Below are 23,238 nucleotides of genomic sequence, written 5' to 3' on the forward strand. Positions count from 1 at the left end.
TGCTGCAGATTTCAGGACCCCCGTTCTCACCGCTGCCACCAGGCCCAGGTAGGATTCCAGGTGTGTGTGCGTCCCGGCTCCTACAAGGTGGGACCCCAGACGCTTGGCAACAGCGAGCCTCTGGATCCTCGTTTCAGCAACTCAGAGATCGAGTGGATCACGAAGGAGGAGGGCGGCACGCTCCTCTACGGACTGCTCATCCGGGTCGAGTGAACAGGGCGGTGAGGGAGAGGCATTCGGGTGGAAGTGAGGAGGATCCGTGTAGGTACTCCTTGTACTTTTAATAAAACTGACAACCAAATCCAACCCCTGCCTTGAGCTAGAGACTCCTTTGGAATACAGCTGTTCCTGCTGTGGATTGTTGACAATTCAGCATTATCGATTTGTTTTGTTTATTTTCGGTTGTTTGCTCTTGGACTATTTTAGAGGCCGGGGGATACGGCGGTTTCAAAGAAGAACAGACACTGCCTGCACTTTATGTTTTGGACATTCGTGGGCGATTTTTAAACTTACTTCACATCGACATGATGTGTGAGACATTCGCTACATTTACTATTTTGTTTTTGTTTTTTTTGACTTTGAAATTTTTTGATTTTTTTTTTTTCCTTGTTGCCATTTTTTTGGTTCTCATTCTTCCCGAGGTTTTTTTTTGTTTTTTTTTCTCACCCTCACAGGCTTTCTTATCTTGCCCCCTAATCTTGTGGCGCTTACTTCGACACTTCTCACCTTTTTCTCTGGTCAGTGTTAAATTTTGGGAGGAGCTGTCCCCTGCCAACCTGCACGTCAAACATTCGTCACCTAAAAAAAAAAAGACTGAAACGTGGATCAAAAAAAAAGAAAGAGTGACAATGTTTTCGGAAATATTTAAATAGAAACAGAAAGACATTTGAGTCTGAGAATGAACCCAAGAGTGTCTTTGTGATTGTGACTTCTTCAGGAGGGGAATATTTTAAAACTGGAGGAAGAAAAAAAATGTTTACACATATGTACCGCTGTATGTTGCTGTCCTCTATGTGTCTCCACGCTAGCAGTCTCGCTACTTTCCCAGACCTGTTTGTGTTTCTGTTTTTTGGCCCAGCATCATTTTTGTCTCGTCCTGTCAAATGGAAATGATTCACAGACTTTACACTGTGGAGTAAAACTGGAAGAATTAACAGAAAGGTTGACTGCTGAAGACATCCTTTAAGCTAAAACTTTGTTGGGAGATAATGAATGACGTATTATGTACCAGCCGGTTTTGATACAGGCAAAGGAGAAAAAGGAGAAGTGCTAAAATGTGTGACATGCTAAATTAGCTTCCAGTCGAGGGCTAGCTAGACCAGAATATCGATGCCATTAATGTATAGTAAATGACGCTACAGCTAGAAGCAGCATGCTAACTAAGCTTAGCACACAGACTGGGGGATAAAAGGAGAAACAGGCAGCAGGACTCTATAATAGGTAACGAAGTCCTCTATCACAAACTCTGTAAACTCAGGGTAACACGCTGTATAAAAAAAAACGTCATTTCGCCGTTTAAAATGAGGTCATGATCGGTTACAGATGGATACATTACTGCAGTTGCCTGGCAACAAAGCAAGTCTCGTTAAAGGAAGTAATCTCCCGTTTTATAAAATATATATATTATTATTAATTATATTATATTGCCCTTTAGTGTGGAGCCCCTGAAGAAAATAACTTGTGCGCACAAGTTACGGTAACATCTTCGACTTCATGGGCCTCGTACTTTAGAGCTGGTGTTCGGCTGGGATGTTAACCCCCTTTGTAGCCTATGGTTACCCCTAAACTATCAGTCTCATTTGCTTGGTTGCTAAAAAGTTTTATTCTGGATAAGAATTAACTGGATTGGGAAATTCACTGTTTTGCTATCCAGTATACGTTTGTCCAAAGGAAAAAAACAGATAGGATAACAAGAAGCAGAATTTAAAATATTAACAAATCTGGACTACCAGTGCTCTAAACGGGACTAATCGGATGCACAAATCCACAACACCTGAAAGATCTGCTTTAATTCAGTATTGTTATGCTTGATATTGAGAGGCATCTGGTGAGATATTTTAGGGGACACACTCCCTGTTTCTCCTTTTTTTTCCCCAACCTCTGAAGTCATGGTAGAAATTCAAGAGCAAAATATTTTTTAAAAAAGATGTGGGAAATATCAACATAATGGTAAAAATGTTGTTTTTACTTACTAAAAATATCAGCTGATATATCAAAAGATGTGACATTTTGTCCCTGTAATCCAGTGTGAATCCAGACCTCTGCTTCGATCCAGATAATCTTGTTTGTTTTTAATCAAAACTACACAAACTTGAGGTTTCATAAGGATAGGAAACAAAGATCACCTGATCTCATTACATTTTGTTTGTTTCCTTTTTTTTTCTCTCTGTTTTTCTATGTTGAACAACCGGTTTTCAAGATCCAACCAGGTTATTTTTGAACAGGGCCCTGGCTGTAGCATCATCTTATTTCTAGTCTAGTAAACTCTCACAAAGATTTTTGAAGGTGGTAAAATGGACTGTAGCCAAATGTTTCAGGGGTTATCCGCATGACTCCTGCTGTCTTGCTGCCACAATATCGTTAACTGTTGAACCACTCACACCTCCAATCTGATCAATCCATCCTTCACGTCTGACTCTGTTGACCTTGTTGGACCTCCAGAGATCTGCAGTCCCATGCCCCATGTTGGTGTTTACATTTTTGAATGTTATTAATGAGGGCTCTGCAGTTCTTTAATTTCAACTAACATCATTGATTTACATTTGACAAATGTTTTTTTTTTTTTTACAAGGGTTTTATTTAATCCCAAACATCCACCTGATGTTGATTGTATATGAACAGCTTTCCAAAGTGTTTTTCTTTTACAGTGTTCTCAGTCCTGTTGCCAATCAGTTTATCCTGCTAAAGAACAAGAAAGCCCATGAGACATCCTAAAGGCACAGTTTTGACGAGTCAAACTCAAAAAAATGAATATAAAAGAAGCTTAGTCACCTTCTACGAGCAGCTGTGATCTGACTGATCGAAGATCTTCGGGGTCTGGCAGAGGAAAAACTTCCAATCAAAAATGTGAAAAAATATTTTATGGGTTGTTTTACGGCCCTTTGCTGCTTTGTACAATTTAATTTGTATCATTTTCTTTTTTTTTTGTTCTGTATGTTGCGTTGTACAGGCTGTTACATAACAAATCATATCTTCCTGATTTATAAAAAATGAAAATAAATTGACAGACAGTATGCACAGAAGGATGGATACATGGTGGGTTTTTAGGGTGATGTGGGCTGTAAAAAAAGAAGTGCCATGAAGAAGAAGACAAATTCTACTGTTGCTTTTGGTTCCTTTCTTTTTCCAGTTTTATTTAGAGTAGGAAAAACGTCTGGTCACTGACATGTTATTGCAGTGTTGCAAACTCAGTCAATCACACCTGTTTTTTCAAAATGCTGTAGACTAATTACTCATTAAGGCCAATAGTGAGTCGTTTTCATAGCTTTTACAGAAATGGTGGCTGCTTCGAGGGCAGCTCTTTCCTGCCATGAAAATACAGACACACACTGAAACAGCACAAGACACACAACTAGCCAAAGGTTCAACAACTAAAAAAAATTGACAACCTACTAGTTTTTCTTTCTCACAAACTCATGAGACTAGTTCAAATACATTAATTACAAGTGACAGATCTGCTGTTGGGTTGCATAGTTGGTTTGGTTTTCTAATCTGTCGGCACCTCTAAAAGAGTAATTTCGCACCAGTTTGGATTTTTTGAATTTGACCCTGAGTTTTATTTGAATCTCCCCTTTATTTAGAGCTGTCAATCTAGTCCCAAGCTCGTCCTTGAGTCCTTATTTTAACAGTTTGAGAAACATTTCTTCTCTCAGAGATATTGTCTGTACAGAGCTCTGAGTCAGGAGGTGGTTAGCTTAAAACCAGAAACAGATATGTGGCTAAATAAAGTATAGAGTGCTAAAGTTATGTGAATGTGGCAAGTGAAACAGCTAGCTTAGCTTTGTTTGAATTTAGAAATACATCCAATGGCAACCCTGAAGCTCACACATGAGCTTTTTGAGGAGCTTGTTTGTTTTATCTGTACATGAAAATCATAAGAAGATCATTTGTTGTTGATGGTTAGCTATAGCCAAGCCTAGCTCTTCAATGCAGCATCCAATGTTGGTGGATTGTCAACCTCATTTTCACAAGGGTTAGTCATACAAGTCGATGTAATAGTTGCAGCATGTAGCTAAATCCTAGTAAATTATTATTATGAAAGTTGAATAGGTATCTATCTCAGAAACATGAAATAGCTTCTAAAAGCACTGGCTAACTTTTTGGGGCATCTGGTGTAGCTAGCCAACGCTTAGCTTTTCTTTACAATTCAAAAAGCAACTTGTTAAAAAAATAACTATTTAAAGCGCAATCATAATATGACTGTAGATGGGTTCTGGTATGCATTGAGGTGGATCATGTTTTCTACATACAGTTCAAACCGGCTGAAAAGCTACTCGTACTACAAGCAGGACATTTCTGATACCTAAATGCGAGACTTGCACCTACAGATCCAGTCTTTCAGTTTTATGGATAATCGTAAATAGAGATCAGTAGGTCAAGACAGGTTTCCAATCTTTAAGTTAAGATGAGCCAATTACCTCCTGACTCCAGCCCATTGCTAAAACGTACAGACTAAAAAGTGATCAACATTTCTTTTACAAATAAAATAGTGCTTTTAATCCCCATGAAACATTTTCTTAAAGAATCCAGGCACGAGGAAGCTTTAATTAAAATGACTGAAATCTAGATGTACAGTTTATCAACCGGACTCATGAGGCTTTTAGTCCCAGAACTGGGGCAGCGCTGGTTGGATTAGCGGTTAGGTCGTGCATCCAATCTACAGAGGTTGAAGTCCTCAAAGCAGGCGGCATGTTTTATTCCTACCCTTGGTCCCTTTTCCACTTCATTCCTCACTCTCTCTCTCCCCAAGGTCTACTACTCTGTCCACTCTCCTATCTACTTCAGAAAGGCATAAAAGCCCAAACAATAAATCTAAAAAAAAAAAAAGAAAAGAAAAAGTCAGAACTGCGAAAATTAATAAATAGGCCTTTGCTACAAAATATTACTAAATACACATTGAACACTTGTACCAGAAAAAAACCCAAAGTGCAGCACTTGATACCGAGTATGTTTTTTTGGACGGGAGGTCAAACTTTAAGCAGCAGTGTGTGATTGTTGACAGAAAAAAAATTGAATGTTACATCAGGCTGAGAGGGAAAAAAAACCCCTCTGAATGAGCTCTTGAGAGACAAATGGACAAAGGCGGTGTCAAAGTTTGGTTCAGCTTCATTCAAATATACAGCTTAACTTCTGCACGCGCACGCACACACACACACACAATCTTCCAAATATGCCTGAAACCAACAACAACAAAAAAAGAATCTGACACAGTTTTAAAAAAATAGCGAAAAGTTCTTTGTACACTTACACATAACAACTGTTGACATGTTCCCAAACCCCGACAAACAGCATTCACTCCCAAACTAAAGCATCAAGCTACAGTGGGTGCTTTTATAAAAATGCATGGTCACAGTAGTTCAAAGAAAATGGCTCCTTTTCAAAATAAATAGTTAAACAACCTTCTTTACAAACTAACTTCCACGTCTTTTGCTTCATTACAATAAAAAAAAAACGTCCAGATAGTCGAATACAGCAGCTGTTTTTAGCTCCCAGCTCCAAACAAAATTTGAAGAAGGGGGAAGAGGGGTTACAGACAATTGTGGGTGAAAAACCTCTCCTGAACCCACAAACGCACTCTCTCACTCTCACACACACACACACACACACACAGCTCATTGCCTCATCTGCTGCCCCACATTGTTGACCCGAAAGATGAGCCAATAAGAAACCTCCATGTAAAAACCACAGGGACAGAACATTAAAAGATGAAATGTTTAAAAACTCTTCTTTCACATTAAAACTCCCTCATTTTCTGTTTTTAAAAATACACACTCCATCCAGCGTAGCTTGTACACTCCCTCCTTTACGACTTGTATAACAATCTTATTTCTTATGTATTGCAAGTGAGGTGGTAGTTTGATTGTTTTGTGGAGAGTTTAGCAGTCAATGGTGAAAAATGGGAGACAGATTTTAAAAAATGTCATCGAGACCACCAGCAAGTGTCGGTGCAAAAAAGAGGCAGAGCGGGACAGCAGAACTATAAAGACAGCATTCAAATGTTCTTTTTTTTTTTCTCTCCGAAATTGAGGAGGAGGGACTAGGAGGTAAAACAGAAGAGACAAAAAAAAAAAAAAAGGGATTCTTCTCCCAGAATTCATTGCGGCTGGTTTTGGGAGGACGGTACAAAGGGGTTTACAGGGAGAGGTGAGGGAAGGTCACTAACAAGAAGAGGAGGAGGGAGGAAGGCGAGCAGCAATTTGATTAAGAGATTTGTTTCATCTCTCGTCATCTACTTTACAGAAGTTTTTTTTTTTTTTTTTTTCCTTCAGAAGAGCAGCTTCAGAATTTTTTGGGACCCCAGGCGGACGCTTGCTTCGGCGCCACGCCTGTCCCGAAGGTTGGGAAATCCTCAGCGCTGCTCATGTCAGGAGCCTAGGACATGAACAGATACAGATGTTTTCATATTCTCCCTGATGAAGGTTAAAAGTTACTGTTTGACTAGCAAAAGAAAAAAGGTAAGAATCAGCACGTCAGACCTTGTTCCCTGACGCGTTCCAGGGCGCGTCTCGAACCACAAAGCCCTTCGCTGGACCCCCGCTGCTATCATCCAGTCCTCCAGCTCCGCCTCCTCCTCCGTATCGAGACGGAGGCTTCATGTATGCTGCCAAGGTCTCCGTCTCCGTCACACTGAGCATCTGAGAGAAGTGGAGAAGAAACATAATCAACTTATTGTTCTCTCCTGATGTCACTCAGACATTTCTCTGTCTGCCAACACAAGGTTCACCCTCATTTTGGAACGTGCTTTATCCCTGTGGTGTTTTTATTTTTTTGCAGCTACGTCTGCTGCAGCCATATTTGCTGTTTTGAATTGTTTTCACTCCTAAACTCACTCTCTACGCGTGTCATTGGCTGGGGGAAACAACACCTTCTCCCCCCCCACCAGAAACATGCTGAGTCAACCAAAATGAAATGTCAAAATACACTCAGAGGACAGACACAGTCAACACTACACATGTATGGAGGCCCCTGGTGGATGATTGAGCAGCATTACTTCTGTATAAGTTTATAATAATTTTTCTAGGAAACTATCTTTAATGTTGGATTTTTCCATTTTTCTCGGAGTGGTCTTTCTTTGAATGTCTTCCTATCAAAGACTTTATGTACGATAAAGACTTTCTTGTGAACTCACGTATTCCTCCTCCAGGTTGAGTAGGTGGTCAATCGCGTTGTCGACAGTCTCTGGAAGACCTGTAACCGTCACTTTGTCGGGCTCATCGGAGCCGGGCTGAGGGAACCGGATATCCACCTGAACAAATCAACAACAGGAGAAGTGGAATGAAAAACAACAGGTAGATAAAGACGCTGAAGAAGTTAATGTTAGCTCAAATCATCTTTACCTTGAACTCCTCCATCAGCTTGCGGATAGCTTTTCCTCGGGCTCCGATGATGCGGGCGTGCGTCCTCGGGTCCAGGTGAACGTCTTGGCTCACCATCTCCTGCAGCTCGGCTACCAGCTGTTGGATGGCCTGACGCGCCTCCTCCACGTTACGCTCATACCCCGAGATCACGATCAGATCCTGGGAGAGGGGACATTTATAGTTAAATGAAGCTCAGAACCAAAAAGAAGAACCAATTTTAAAAAGAAAAAAGGAAGAAGGAATGTTTATGAGCTTAAAATAAAGTTGGTTACATGTGAAATACAATGAAATCTTTACAAAAGTCTAACAGAGGCCAATAAGGCTCACCTGCTGCTCGTCTCCTTTGTCAGGGAACTGGATGCTGACGTCGTGGTCCTTCCTGATCTGAGAGATGACTGCTCCCTTGCGGCCGATGATCTTGGGATGAAACTTTGGATCTACAGACATTGTGACCTTGAAGCTTCTCAGAGCCTGAAACAGAGGCAACCAGCAGGGACCTCAAACCCTCCATGATCTAAACAATGAGCCCATATCCCAATCACCAAAAAACCTATCATGTAACAACTGGTAGATGTTTGTTTGTAGAAGAATTAGCGGCTTGTGTAGTTCCCCTTCAACGGGAAAATTTAATTCAACTAAAAATAAGGAATCAAATGTCAAACTGTGTACCCTGTCCTCCTGCTCAGCCTGAAGTTCCTTCACCCTCTCCAGCAGACCCTGCTTCGCTCGCTCCACATTAGCTACCAGGCCCGTCACCTTGATCACGTCCAGCTGCTTCTCTGGCTGTGGCACCCAGATGTTCACCTGCACATCCCACAAACAATGAATTACAGCTCCCCCTTTTTATTATTACTAATTTCCCCTAATATTCAAAAAAAATCTAAAAGCTTACACTCTCCTTTGTTTCTTTTATAGGTCCAATCAAATGCATCACAACAACAAGGCATACTTAGTGCAGTATTTCTTATTATAAAGAGGTCTCTTGGCCAGAAGATGACAGCAGAGAGCTAACCTCGTACTCCTCCATCATCTTCCTGATCCCGCTGCCCTTCTGTCCAATGATGTAGCGATGCAGCTCATAGGACACTTCCACATCCTCCGTTATCGGCACCAGTGCCTGAAGGAGGAACATATCATTAGATTAAAAAAAAGAAGACCGTACCCTGTCTGTGAATGACGTGAAATGTTGCCTACCAGCAGGGCGGCTTTAGCCAGTTCACATTTCTCTGCACGCCCAGAGATGGTGATGATGTCACATTTGCGGGGGATGAACTCGGCCTCTGGACTGACCTCACCGTTTTCCTGTGACGGAGCCTCCTGACCTGTAACATGAGCACAGATGAATGGACTGAAAAGCAACTCCTCCGTCTGCAGGTTTGAATTAAAACAAGGACAATATTCTTTTTTCCCATTAGGCACCATGTTGGACAGACAACTGATGTAAAAAAAAAGAAAAAATTGGCTTTTCTTGTGTGTTTTGTTTCTGACCTGCAGTGCTGTCCTCCCTCTCAGGGAACTTGATCTGGACCTCGTGCTCCCGGGTGATGTGCTGGATGCGAAAGCCTTTAGGCCCCATGATGGCACGGTGGAAGCGCTGAGGGATCGCCACCTCCATGCTCACCTGGGACTCCTGCGAGAGAGAGAGAGAGAGGGAGAGAGAGAGAGAGAGAGAGAGGACAGCTGGGTAACAACAGCACGGATAGCAAACACACAACAAACCAGAAAGGATGACTTCATCACCCTATCACTGGATGTCAAGTCTTCTTTGTCTTTTGTCAGGGTGCTCTGGTAAGTCTCTAAAGACTCTTCAACTAGTCCATAACGCTGCAGCTCGTGTACTGACCAGAACTAGGAAAAGGGACCACATTACTCCTGTGTTGGCTTCTCTGCACTGGCTCCCTATACAATCTAGAATAGAATTCAAGATCCTTCTTACATTACGGTCCCAGAATGCAGGCCTGCTAGTGGTACCTACAGTCTCTAAGTGTACTATGGGAGGTAAGACCTTCAGTTATCAGGCTCCTCTCCTCTGGAATCGTCTTCCAGCCGGGGTCCAGGAGGCAGACACAGTCTGTATTTTTTTAAGAATAGACTTTTTGATAAATCTTATAGTTAGGGCTGGTGCTGGTGTAGACCAGCTCCTAGTTATGCTGCTATAGGTTTAGACTACCAGGGGAACTGGCACCTTGAGCTCCTCTCTCTGTGCATACAGTACATCATATTACTGCATGTATCTATCTGTAAATCTCAGTCACTAACCACCTACTTTCCTGGGAGCTCTTGAGCTCTCTTAGGCTCCTCGAGATCGTTGGTTGACGGCCTGCCAGAACAACACTGGCAGGCAACTAATATGTAAAATGCAGAAACTGTTGGCAGCATTTGAGTGACATTTAAATTAATTAGGCTGAACTCTTTACTTTGGCTTTGACGCAAACAAACTTATTGTGGAAGAACAAAATTTACTGCAAAAATAACTCCCGACTTCTCCTCTGTAAACGTGTCTTACCAGGTCCTCAATGATCTCCTGGATGCGTTTCTTGGCAGCGTCCACGCAGTCCTTCGCTCCCTTCAGAGTGACCCGCTGGCTGTTCGCCCCCGTGCGAGGGAAGCTCACAGCGACACCGCCGTACTCCTCGGCGAGCTCCCGCAGCACCTGACCTCTCCGACACACGAAGTGGCGGTGGTGGCGAACGTCCACGACCATGCTGTCCTCCACCACGTCGTCCTGGAGAGCGAGGAATAAGGATGTCCAGAATGAGAATTTAGGAACATGAAACTGAGGGTTTAGAGAGGCTTTTAAACTTCAAGAAGGGGAACTTATATTTGTGTTAGATGAAGAAAGTTAGAAAAGATAAACCAACAGAAATAGGACTGAATTAAAAAAACATGGAGCAGCTAAACCATGATAGAGAAACTGTGCATGTTTACCAGGTTTTTAACCAGACTTTCCAGCTCCTTCTGCGCCTGACGAACAGCTTCCTCCTTCCCTACGATGGTGATCAGCTCCTGCTCGTTGTCATCCGGCGACGGGAAAATGATGCGAGCCCCCGTTTTGTCCCGAACGCGGCGAATATTTGCCCCGCCGCGGCCGATCAGGAACTTATGGTACTCCGGTTTGGCCTGGAGCTCAGCCGTGAAGTTGTTGACTTGCTGAAAAGGTGAAAGACAATAAACTGATGTAAACATTTCCCTTAGTCCAGTTTTTATAAATTGAGACTTTTCTTTCCCCCACCTTCTCCTCGGCGAGCTGCAGCAGTTGTTTCTTGGCCTTCTCCACCTCTCCAGCAGGACCTCTGATGGTGACCTTGTCCGAGCCGGATCCCTCGGAGGGGAAATGGATGTGGACGCCGCCGCAGTCCTCCATGATGGAGCGCACGAGGCAGCCCTTGGAGCCGATCAGGGAGTTATGAAGCTTGGAGGAGATGGTGACCTCCGCCTCCTTAATGTTGGCCTGAAGGACAAACAGGGAGATACTCTGATACAGAACAACAGTTTGTCTTTGGCCTAACCCCTACTGGATATATGAATAAATACTAGGAACAATATCCCAACCTTAAACTTCAATACTTCTTAAATTAATGCTGCATATCAAATTTTATAAGTTCTTGTTTTCGGTTGGGCTGGAAACAGACTTCTTCTATGTTTTTTCACAGTTACTTCTGGACCCTAAAACCAGATATTTGACAGATCAATCTTAACTCGAGGTCCACTTGTGTACTAGCTTTTTACAGCTTCTGTTTACCATTTTAACTTTGGGGCTTTTTTTGTTGTTGCCGTAATTAGATGTCGAGAGTGGAGATATGACGATGTATCAGAGGTTGCTTATCTAAGAGTCACGGGTGTTGTCACGGTTTGTTTGTCTGAGTGACGGATGTTTGTTAAAACTGATGAGGAAGAATGTGAGACACTGAAAGCTCAAGAGAGAAAAAGAAGAAAGTGGACCTCTTTTCGGGGTAACTTGTAAAAGGATAGATTCAAACGAGAAAGGATGTAAGCTGCTATAAAAGAAAAACGGTTTCCTGTCTCTCACCAGTTCTCTCTGGATGGCGAGGATTCGGTCTTTAGCCGCCTCACAGTTGCTCTTCTTGCCTGTGATGACGATCATCTCAGAGTTACTGTTCTCTGTCGGCAGGTCGATCTTAGTGTTGGTCTCTTCACGGATCTGAAGGCATTGACAGCAGTTGGTACTTTGTTCCTTTTACCCGACATGACGTGTAAAAAAAGAAAAAAAATGACCGATACATGGATGTACCAGTCTCACCTTTTTGATGTTGGTGCCGCCTTTTCCAATGATGTTTTTATGAAACTGCTTGAAGATCGGAACAGAGAGGGAGAAACTGTTCTCGATCTACAAGAGAAGGAAAGCTGCTGTTAAAGGGATACTTCTGGAAGAACAAACATATCAAGCACTAGTATCAAGTCAGGTCACTTTTTCTTAAAATGAGCTAAATGATGCCAGTACTCCGTGTCGAGCTTCCCCTGTGGCTCAAACACTTACTATTGACAGGCTCCTCATACAACCCCACTTATTAAAAAAAAAGACTATCCCTTTAAGAGATGGGCTCGTACCAGGTCAGCGATGATCTTCTGGAGGAACTTTGCACATTTCTCCACCTCGTTCTTCGGTCCTCTCAGCTGCACGATGTCACTCTTCTGTGCCGGGTCGGGGAAATTGATAATAACCTAAAAGGAAATGAGATGACACTTGTTGATTTGCCTTAGGGCAGATTCAAAGCTTGTGGTTTTAAAAATAATGAAAAGCTGAGATAAGTGCAGCAAGGGTAAGAGGGAGGACTTTTACCTCTGGGAACTTGTCCCGGACTTCTTTGATCTTTTCTCCTTTTTGTCCGATGATTGTCCGATGAAACTTGTGCTCTACGATCAGGTCTTTGGTGCGCTCGTTTTCCTAGCAATGGGAATAAAAGTGACCAACTTTAAGAGTCTGTGAACACTCTGGTTTTCTTTTTCTTTTTTTCCAGGAATGAACCGACCAATTCCTCACCATTCTCTGGACCATCTCAATGAGCTCTCTGCGTGCCAGCTGGACTCCTTTAGGGTCTCCCTCGATCCGGACCAGACCGCTCCGCTCAGCGTCCTGTGGGATTCGTACTGAAACTTTGTACTGCTCCTTGATCCGATTAACTGGAAAGCAAAAAAAAGAGGGCAGATGAAGCGATAGAACTACAAACATTTTTACATTTGTCACAGCTCTAAAGGCAGAACGCTGTGGATAAAAAAAAAAACACACAAACCGCTCTGTAAGCTTGAACTTTAACAGGTTTCTAACTTCAGCCTTCATAAATAAATACACTTGTATTTACATTTTAGTGAATCCCTGATCACATTTCAAGGCTCACATAAAGCAGATGGCTGAAGTGTAAGACTTCAACAAGGCTTTCTCTAAGACCAAGCAAAGTGTGACTAAATCCAGCAGGGTCCTAACAGGATCATCACAGACACACAACATAAATACAACTCAATATCTTTTCTTTTTATCTACTCAGGAAGTGACCTGGCACCTCTGCAGCAACCAGACCAACTTCCATATTTTTGTCCGCACCGGGACTTGAGCCGGTGACCCTCCAGTTCCAAACTGAAGTCCCTACAGACTGAGCTGCCGGCGCCCCCAAATAGTGGCTATAATACCAGAGTTAGTGTGTTTTTCCTGCTGAGCTCAGCAGATCGGAGTGACTCACTGTTGGCTCCGTTCTTTCCGATGAGGTGTCTGTGGAAACGCTGGTCGATGATGACTTCAGTGTAGTCCATCCTCACCAGCTGCACACAGACAAGCAGAGAGAGATCTTTAACATATGTCACTGAATGTTCCTCACCTCTACATTATGACCCAATGACCTTCATCAGGTGATAGAACATTATTAAGAGACCGCTGGTTTAATTATGATTATTCTACTTTTGTGGCTTTGATTAAGTGTGCAGGCTTTTCTTCTTTTCTTACCTTACAAAATATTTTAAAGGTCTCAGTGAAAAATAAAGGGAGGGATTTAAAGGCTGCAAGTAAAAAATCCATAACAAAATGCAGGCTTGTGTGTGTGTTTGTGTGTTTGTGTACACACCAGGTCCTTGATGATCTCTTGTATCTGCGCCTGAGCCTGCTCCACTTCCTCTGTCGGCCCCTCCAGACTGATGCGCTCCTCACCGTCCGTGAACTCGATGTGAACCTAGACGCACACCCACACACACAGACACATGAAACAATCGAGTTATGGCCTCTCTCGCTCGGCTAGTTTCAAAATAAATCACATCTCAGTGCAAGTCACAAGTAAACTCTGGAATCCTGCAGCCACTTTTCCTACTTCAACAGCATTAAAGGAGTATAAAATCAAACACTCTACAACAACTGGTTTTCCTGTTAGCTCAAATAAAATGGATCAAAAATGGAAATCAAAGAAGTTTATCTCTGGTTGTATTCATTAAACTCTTCTCTCTCTCTCTCTCTCCTCTCACCCGGGGAAGCTGCTGTGTGATCCGTCCGATGTTCTGCCCTTTCTTCCCGATGATGAAGCGATGCAGCCAGGCCGGAGCGGTCACCTCCACCACCATCACACTCTTAGCCTGCACGGAGAAAAAAAAAAAAAGGTTTTATGAAAAGACAGACTCACATACAGTTGTATTTCAAAGCGCAGGGGAATGTAGAGGAGCACTTGGTAACAAAAGGATACATCCCTCGACCAACGCAGCACTTTCTTACAATAATTGTTTTCATTCATGAGCTTGAAACACGACAAAGAATGCGACGGTCGCTGTGTCTGCTTGATTTATAAACAGGCAACTTTTAGGCCAAACTTCCATTACATTTAATCCACATATGTCAGTGTTAGGTTTTCAGCTTGGTCTCTTGTCCCAAGGGGTCAAAAGAAATTAAAATTTTAAGTATTAACCCTTTTAACTCTGCAAGCCAAATTAGCCTGCGTGTATATGTTATTTTTGCCTGTTGTGATGTCATCATTCTTATTCTCATAATTGCTTCACATCCTGGGATTTTTCAAAGCCTAATATTTGTGTGCTCCCGTATTTTCTTTGGTTCCTGTCTGAAAGAAGGTATCCACTGAATTACATTTTTTGTACGTCTGAAGTCCTTCTCTTAGAGCACCGAGTGGCTGAAGTGCATCAGTTTCCTTCTACTTTGTGGATTTCTTTATTTCACAATTAAACCAAACTTCATTCAGAATTTAGGTGATTGAAGGTTCAGACTGTACGAATGTTTTGAGTTTGTCAAAAACAAAGAAATGAATGTTGCAAAAAGAGGTGATGTTTCTGTCGTGACTCTCACACTCCTTAGAGCTTGTGTCCACCTTGCATTTTGTTTTTTTTCGGGCAGAAAAGCAGTCTGTGTGCTCGGGAGCACTTGGATGTAGCACCTGCTGCTCATGCATCCTGTCTCTATGACAACAGTCTCTTGACAACAGCTGCTGTCTGACCTGTCTGACGCTGCTACATTGCTTTTTTTTACTGCTAAGTTTTATATTTGAGATTTTTTTTTTCCGACACTGTGAGCATCAAACGGAGGAATGCTTGCCCTCAGCCCGGATATCACAGCTCCGATCAGGCACGGAGGATAGGAGTCAAAAATATGCAGATTCCTGACCAATCGGCTATGATTGGCTGGTTGAAATGAGCGCCGGTGACATCAACAGCACCCTTCTGATAAGTTGAAAGACTTTCAACGAGAAGTGCACGGAGCAGCCGCACAAAGAAAAGCAGAGCACTCAGAAAAAGGGACGCTCTGCCTTTTGCCACTGCTGCCTCTGCAAACGCTCTCTTCTCATTATGAACGACTGAAAAAAGAAGCTGGTGACAAAAACACAAGGTAGACGCAGAGCCCTTACTCATCATGCACTTCCAGTTTCCACTTTCCTCCTCACCTTTGCGTAAACCTGTGTGAGTGCCGGCCCCAGCTTGTCAGGCTCCCCCCTGAGGATGATGGTCTCTGAGCTGGAGTCCAGAGGAGGCATCTCCACAGACACCCCCGTGGTCTCCAGGATCTCCTGCAGGGTGTTTCCCTTGGGACCGATGATGTACTTATGCTGAGACTTCTTCACCTCCACGGAGATGGTGGTGGTCTTCCTCTTCTGCGGGGGATTTGAAAAGACGAGTGAGTGGAGGTGACAGAGGGAGGAATAGAAGACAGGAGCGGATCAAAGCTGACACGATTTCGAGGAAAAGAAGAAGTGAGCGACAGCAGGGGATGAGGAAATAAGAAAGTCGAAAAGTTGGCAGAGTGATGGAAAGCACAAAAGCAACAGAGAAAATGTGTTTCAGCCTCTCGTAGATTTACTCAAGACATTAGCATTCTCATCCTGTTGTTCTCTGGGGAAATCCAATTTTCTCTCGTTATCTCCGGCTCGCCTATCACCTGCTTCATCTGGTAAACAAACACACCCCGCCTCAGGGGTTCAAACTTAAAGCCCTCAGGCCGCCACTGAGTTTAATCTGGACGTTTCTGGGGAGAAGGGGGAACATTTAGAAAAATATTTATTTAAAAATGTTATAAATCAAAACAAATTGAAGACATATTTCAAGGCAATTGTTTTAAATTGTCTGTCATTAGGAAAGTAAGAGGTCAATATGATGACACAATAATTTAATTTAAGTGGAACTATCTTCTCCGCAGGGAGTGACATCATAAAAAAAGAAGAGCTGCCGTGCACACTGTGCTGCCGCGATACCAGAGCTCAGCAAGCATGCTGGCCAAAAAGAGAGAGAGGTTGACTTATGAGAGTTATGGGTATTTCAAGAGAGGTGGAAGCGCGGTATTTATTTTTCTTATTTGCTCACAAATTTCCAAGATTTCATCAGAGCAGTAGGACTTAACCACGAGCCGTCAGATGCACTGCGCGCCCTCTTCTTTATGGAGTTCAATTCTGTCCACACAAAACTAACTGCAACGAAGGGCTGCTGTTGTCTTTGGTTTTTTTTGGTCGGGGGGGGGGGGAACGAATAAACTGCAAAGATCAGCTTATTATGTAAGAGCTTGATGCTCACTGCAAACATTTCAGTGAACGCACCTTGTCATCGTAGATGGCTCGTATGCGGTTGAGCGCCATCGCCACGGCCTCCTTCTCCCCCGTGATGACGATCTCGTCCTTTGGAAGGCTCGGCGGCGGGATGCTGATGCGGGCGCCCGTCTCTTGGCTCAGCTCCTGCACCAGCCGGTTATGGGCGCCGGCGATGAAGGGGTGGAAGGCCTTCTCCAGGGACAGACGCTCCACGGCACGCTTGTCCTGGAGAGGAGGAAGAGGAGGAGGAAGAGGAGGAATTATTATTTAAGTGATTATATAGATATAGATATTAAAGATGCTACAATTAGAGAGGAAAGTGCAGAATTACATCTTCAGAGTTACTTAGCATCTAGAAACAGTATTTTGGTTATTTATCAAAATGTTGTGACTTAATCACATTTTTTATTCCTGATCCATCAGTCAGAAGTTTATTCAACTCCGGTCACAAACTTCCTACCTGTTCCGCAGAGATCAGAAGGATCTCATGGCGAGCCTTCTCGATGCCCTCCTTGGTGCCGGTGATGCGGATGTTGGCGCTCGGGTCGTCGGGTCGTGGAATAGCGATCTTGGTGGCGGTCTTCAGCTCCAGCTCCTGCAGCTTCTCTCCGTTCTTACCGATGACAAAGCGATGGTGCTCCTTGGGGATGGCGACGGTAGCTGAGGCCTGAAGCAGAACCACGAGGAGAAGAACCAATGGCAGCAATTGTCCGGATCAGGCCGAGTTTTCTTACATTTTGTTTGCATCATAAAGGAAGTCTAAAAAATAGTTCATGTTTGGTCGACTGCTGATGGAACGGATTGAGTTTCCACGTATGGAAACTACACGTACTGGGATTCATTTTTTCAGTTGGTAAACAACAACAAAAGCATTTGTCCTTGCAGAGAGAGGACGGAGGGTTCTTCTGTATTCTTGTATCAATAACTGCAGCTCAGCTGAACAGGTGGACCTCGGTGCACCAACTGAAGTGGACATCAGCACGTTTGCTGCTGAACGCTCGCCCTCGGGGAGCTGACGGTCGTTTTTTTTTTTTTTTTTTTTTTCAGCTCAACTTTTTCTCCTATAACAGCGTGCATGGAAAAGACTTTTCAAGCTGCAGCCACATTACAACCATCCAAGTTGTTTCTTTGACTTATCGGCTAAAACAAAACACTGTGGAAGAATTTTGTGAGGAGCATAATGTGAGCAGCCAGGTCAGGAGAATATCTGGAGCGGTGGTTCTGAAATGATTCCAGATATTTTCACGTCTGAAGTTATATTTGTAACAAAGACACTGACTATTTCATTGGTTCTTTTTTTACCGGTTCTTTCTTTAAAAGATGGTTGAGAACATTGTACAGAGAAATAGCTGTGCAGTTACAGAGAGCATGAAAGGTCTGCAGTGAGTAATGTTTAATTACAATAGCTTTTTTTGAAACCTTTCCCTCCTCTATAACCCTGTTTTTACCTTTTTATGGCATCGTTATAATTGCTCAGTAACTATTCACATTCTTTGTAGACGTCATTCATGTTTTTCTCGCCCTTTTCTTTAGTTTCTGGTTATTGTATCCCTGCTTCTGACATTTCAGCCTCATGTTTTATCACTGGAGGATGTTAATCACCATACTTGTAAAGAAGAACCTTGTTCCTTCATATTTTTTTTTTCTGGGAGTGTAAAGTTTATATTACAAAAAATCCTTCTTGATATTATGATGACGAATAAAGCAGTTTGTCCCTTTCTGCTCAGCCCGAAAAAAAAGGAGTGTTTTTCTATGAACTAAGTATCCCTCACAGATCAGCTCAAATGACGGTGTTTCATTTACCTGAGTCTGCAGCCGAGCGACGATCTCCTTGCGAGCCTTCATCACAGAGTCCAGTTTGCCGGTGACCATGATGGACAGGCCTTGGTCTTTGGCAAGAGACAGCTCGATGTGGGCCCCCGTCCTCTGCATGATGTCCAGACACACTTTGGCCTCCTCGCCCTCGCCGAACTGGCTGTTGTCCTTGTAGCGACGCTCCTCCAGGGGCACGTGGAACACCTACACACACAGGCACACAGCAGGAGGCTCAGATGTCAGACAGTGTATCTCATTTGCCTATTTGAAGACATCAGCTGTTAAACACTCATTTTTCTTTACTTTAACGCAATTTGTAAAAGCATTGTTTTTTTTTTTTTTGCATGTGTAGTTTGAGTTTTCTGACCTGGGTGATGACGGAGGCTTTGATGGGCCTGATCTTGCTCCCCCACGCTGAAGCCGGCTCCCCCGCCTTGTCCCCCGGTGCCCCCTTCTCCGGCAGCGGGGGGAAGGCCTCCAGGTAGGTGGGGATGTAGGCCTCATCCTCCGGGACGCAGCCTGGAGCAGAGAGCGGGAGATAAATGAAGCAAGGGTGGAGGCAGAAATCAGTGTGCATGCATGGATGGGTGGACAGAAGAGGCGTATTAAAATGAATCAGAGGTCAAATTGGGTGTTTCATAATAATTGCAGGCTTAATGATTTCTCCAGAAAAACATGGAGGGGACCGACTGTAAAACACGGAATATCAGGAAAATTGCAAAAATGAATGAGTGAATAGTAAGCCTAATATTACAAACATTATCCACAGCACCTTATCTGATTTAACAGTTAAAAAAAAAACCGTTATAAGCATGATCAAATAATGGATCAGAGTGGATTTATAACAAGAAACCTCATACAGACATGTTTTTGGGGAGCTCTGAGACTTATTTATACTTGCTGAAAAGGAGGACAACATGTGACCTTTAAGGCATGTTTCAACAGCCAATCAGCTTGACGCACTTTCATCTAGGCAAGCCAGGAAAACATGTCAGCTTCTAAAAATCAGCCCAAATCAAAAGAGGAATTTAACACTAATAGCTGCACTTCGGGCAGGGGAATTCATGACAGAAAGAAAATAATAACCAAAACTTCAAAATTTAAAAAAAAAAAAAAAAAGATTCCATAGGTCCCTAAGTTTATTTGACGGAGAAACGCTTTACATTTAAACTCACACCATCCTGAAAATGAAATACATAAAGCATCATGAGACCATGCAGGACTACAACAACAAAGAGGAACACTGTCCAGGTTCTGCTGACCTTCTGGCCTGTACGTGACTGACTTAGCTTGGGCTGCTGAGGTGAAAGCCTTCTAATGAAAGTGAAGTCAGGTAAGTGGATGACGGCCAGATGTTACCTGTAATCTCCTGGTCCTTCAGGCCACTGCGATGCTCCGCAAAGCTCTCCGGTGTCAACACTGCCACTGAGCTCATGGTTCAAGACTTATTCCACTTTTCCACTGCGACAGGGAGGAGGAGGAGGAGGAGGAGGAGGAGGAGGAGGAGAATAAATGAAAACGTATGGTGACAGATGAGGAATGATTTGCTTCATCTGCTAAAAGTATCATTGTTTTCAAGATGAACACCACGAGAACTAAAGAGTCCAGTTTGAAGCTGTGTCTCTACCAATGCTTCTCTCCCTCGATGCACTGCTGTTTATTTTTACTCTGCACAAGCCCCTGAAGATTGATGCTGCCTCTGTGGTATTACTATAGCGCACCCATGCTTTAGGTTACACCTAAGATACTCCAATTAACACTTGAGCAGCCTCAGACAAACACAGGGTGCCACACAGCCTGAGGGACAGGGTTGAAACAAGTCACACACACACACACACACACACACACTGTGAGGCTGTGCAGGACTAAAAACAACTGCTGCCGACATTCCTTGTAATACAGAATCACAGGATCTTCCCTGAGCACGTTTTAAAATCTTTGAACGGCTCTCCTGACTGTGCAGGTTTAGTGAACACGCAGACGATCTTGTGATTAAGGGAGGAAATTGGATTTTTGATGGTGACTAACTGCTGCAGCAGCAATAAAATCAAATCATTAGGGTGCTCCAACAAAAAAAAAAAAGCACATTTTACAAGAACAACATCAAAATGTTTCTGTAATTAACAGTCCATGGTGGAAACCAAGTTTTTTTTTTCCAAGTTTCATCTCATCCAGCACAACAATATCTTTGCTGTATTATCTAAGATCTGTGAAATGTAATTATCTGCTCCTGGTGTGTGTATTAAGATCTAAGACGCCATGTGAAATCTGCTTCACATCGCCAAACCCTGTCTGATAAAAAAAAACACGAAAAGTGTTACAACAAAAAAATGAGTCTGAAGCAAGTCTTTTAGGGAAGTAATGCAGGAAGAAGAAAGTTAAAGCTTTAACAAAAAATGAACTGTTATTGTGGAAAGTGAGTCGAGGCTTACCTGCAAAAGGTCGATTGCCAGAGAGTCCGTCCAGTTAGCGGCTACCGTAGGCGCTTCAGTGTGAGTGTGTGTTTCCGCTCCTGCGTGGACAGGAAGGGAAAGAACAAAAAAAAAACTATAAGAGGCTGAAAGTAAACACTGTAAATCAAAAAGCTCTACAGCACGGAGGCTGGGCTAATACTGTAAACACCCACACTGCACTGCACCTTCTACTGTCTGGATGTGATTCACTCTCCTCCTTTTCCTAGTCCCCCTCCCCTCTCTCTCTCTCAGCATCTCTCTGCCCGTCGACCCTCCTTTCACAGTTTTACACATTCAACCACCCGGGATACTCAAGAGCAAATGGAACTGCAAACTGAGAGTATTTATGCACAAAGCTTTTAGTTCAGCCCCCTTGTTTCTTAAACTTGGTGAACATCTAAATGCAGCTGCTAACTATCTGACACAACATCCGTCCAACTTTCATCATCAGGTTTAAAGAGATCGCCAAATATGATCAGCTAAGTTTAGAAAAACAAACATGAAGTGATGATTAAACTTGGTGGACTGGTGCTGCAAACCCATAATATCACTAACAACATCACCCAGCTTCAGTGATAGGTGGAACAAGCAGACAGGGAACACGTATGATACTGCTACTACGATGTGGAAGATAAAAACAACCTTAAAGCTGCGGAAGAGGAAACAATGGAGATTGATTTTTTTTAAATGATAGAATCATCTTATTACATTTATCTTCATACAGATAAGATAAGATAAGACACTTTATTGTCATTGTATGCGATACAACGAAATCTGGGTTGGTGACAAACAGCCCAACAGCAATCTGAGATAAAAAAAAATAAGATAAAAAAAAAAATGCATTAAAATATATTAAAACAGCAGGTTAGGCACATACAACAGCACACAATATAAGTAGAGGAATAAGTTATTGCACAGAGTAACCATATCGCAGCATCTTTAAAGTGCAGTAGTGCTACAATTTTACTTTAAAGTATATAACAGTATGTAAGATAATAATAATAATCATGACATGTGAGCTCATTTTGATTTTGCATCAAAACATTTCAGAGGCAAGTTTAGATCTACATGTGTTTGACAGCCCTCCAGAATAAAATGATAAAATATGAATCACTACAGATCAAACTAGAGCTGACTCAGTACTACAAGGCTACATCCATGCAGCAGCACTCATTAATACACTTGTTACTAAATGGTATACACAAACACAATGCGGACGTATACATATTCAAACACCATGTTTTGCATTTTACTGCTGAGCTACTTTAACATTTTGAATACAGGTCTTTCACTGACACTAGTCTTACATTGTAGCTATAGTAGATGCAATAAGCCTGCTATTGTGTCCTAACAGTTGAGAGAAAGAAAGCGAGAAACAAGGAAGAAGGGACAGAAACAAAGAGCACTCACCCACTGCAACACAGGAGAAACTGAGACTATCAATAACACTGTGAGGCTCTAAATATATAAAAGAAATATGCTCGGCGAAATTAATCCATCCCTGCTAGCTTACCATACCGCTAATAGCATCCCTCTGTGTGTGTGTGTGTGTGTGTGTGTGTGTGTGTGTGTGTGTGTGTGTGTGTGTGTGTGTGTCTCTCTCTCTCTCTCTCTCTCTCTCTCTCTCTCTCTCTCTCTCTCTCTCTCTCTCTCTCGCTAGCTTCAGGATGCTGTGTGTGTGTGTGTGTGTGTGTGTGTGTGTGTGTGTGTGTGTGTGTGTGTGTGTGTGTGTGTGTGTGTGGCTGGTCTTTATCTTAACCTCTGCTAACGTAGGCGAACAAAATGCAGAGGCTTTTTTTAAAACACAAGTTAGCCAGTTTCGCTAAGCTAACACACTCCGACCTGAGCCGCGGGATGATTAGGCACAAGGACTTTCTGATAATCGGCTAAAAAAAAAAAAAAAAAAAAAAAAACCCAGCCAGGCGGACAGATAACCAGCTCCAGCTCGCAGGCTCCAGGGGCGCTAACCTTGCTAACCCTGGCTGCTTCTCGGTGCTGTCGAACCGGCTTCTTCTTCTTTTTTGTTGCTGCCGTACCTATAAACTGACTTCATCCACTTTGCTCACAATTAGATTAAAGGCGGAGATAAAAAATGATAATAGAAGCCATACCTTTCAGAGAGAAAATGTAGCAGAGGGTGTATGTTTGACAGGTGATGGTGTAAACACAGATGTGATTGGTCTAGGAGCATTTCCTCTGCTGGCGGAGGGATACAAGCATGCACTGCGACTCAACGAGTATAATAAAGCAAATGCCGCAGTATCTGTGCGCAACAGGAGCATCCAAGTTAAATAGATCCGTGTAAATTTTGTCAAAAAGTCAAAGCCCGGAGATAAAAAAACAAACAAATGCTGGAATGTTGCGTCCTAGATGTTA

The 23,238-nt window shown here is 42.9% G+C and overlaps 2 protein-coding genes across 9 annotated transcripts in view; one reads left to right on the forward strand and one right to left on the reverse strand.

The window, feature by feature from the left end:
* Positions 1-3,242, forward strand: part of neurl4 (neuralized E3 ubiquitin protein ligase 4) — an 18,037-nt gene extending 14,795 nt beyond the window's left edge. For all 5 annotated transcript variants that reach the window (XM_065950378.1, XM_065950381.1, XM_065950379.1 and 2 more), the window contains one exon: positions 9-3,242. In XM_065950378.1, coding sequence (XP_065806450.1) covers positions 9-213 — 205 coding nt within the window. In that variant the 3' untranslated portion in view covers positions 214-3,242. The remainder of the gene's footprint in view (positions 1-8) is intronic.
* hdlbpb (high density lipoprotein binding protein b) lies at positions 2,773-23,080 on the reverse strand. Of its 4 annotated transcripts, none has more exons than XM_020629217.3 (28): positions 22,974-23,080; positions 20,842-20,921; positions 19,769-19,870; positions 18,777-18,928; positions 18,398-18,613; positions 17,055-17,261; positions 16,604-16,819; positions 15,461-15,667; positions 14,043-14,150; positions 13,652-13,756; positions 13,274-13,352; positions 12,580-12,719; positions 12,379-12,483; positions 12,147-12,260; positions 11,839-11,925; positions 11,608-11,739; positions 10,810-11,028; positions 10,506-10,727; positions 10,084-10,302; positions 9,066-9,207; positions 8,772-8,899; positions 8,590-8,694; positions 8,247-8,381; positions 7,905-8,048; positions 7,557-7,736; positions 7,349-7,465; positions 6,696-6,854; positions 2,773-6,591 (listed from the first exon to the last, which is right to left on the reverse strand). In XM_020629217.3, exons 3-28 carry the CDS (start codon positions 19,842-19,844, stop codon positions 6,499-6,501), a joined length of 3,807 nt encoding a protein of 1,268 aa, XP_020484873.1. In that variant the 5' UTR covers positions 19,845-19,870; positions 20,842-20,921; positions 22,974-23,080; the 3' UTR covers positions 2,773-6,498. The 4 variants fall into 4 exon arrangements, with proteins under 4 accessions (XP_020484873.1, XP_020484875.1, XP_020484874.1 ...); XM_020629219.3 differs by lacking the exon at positions 22,974-23,080 and adding an exon at positions 22,831-22,938; XM_020629218.3 differs by lacking the exon at positions 22,974-23,080 and adding an exon at positions 22,273-22,758.
* Positions 23,081-23,238: the final 158 nt, after the last annotated feature.

The sequence above is a fragment of the Labrus bergylta genome, chromosome 22 (genome assembly GCF_963930695.1).
Source record: "Labrus bergylta chromosome 22, fLabBer1.1, whole genome shotgun sequence".
Lineage (NCBI taxonomy): Eukaryota > Metazoa > Chordata > Actinopteri > Labriformes > Labridae > Labrus > Labrus bergylta.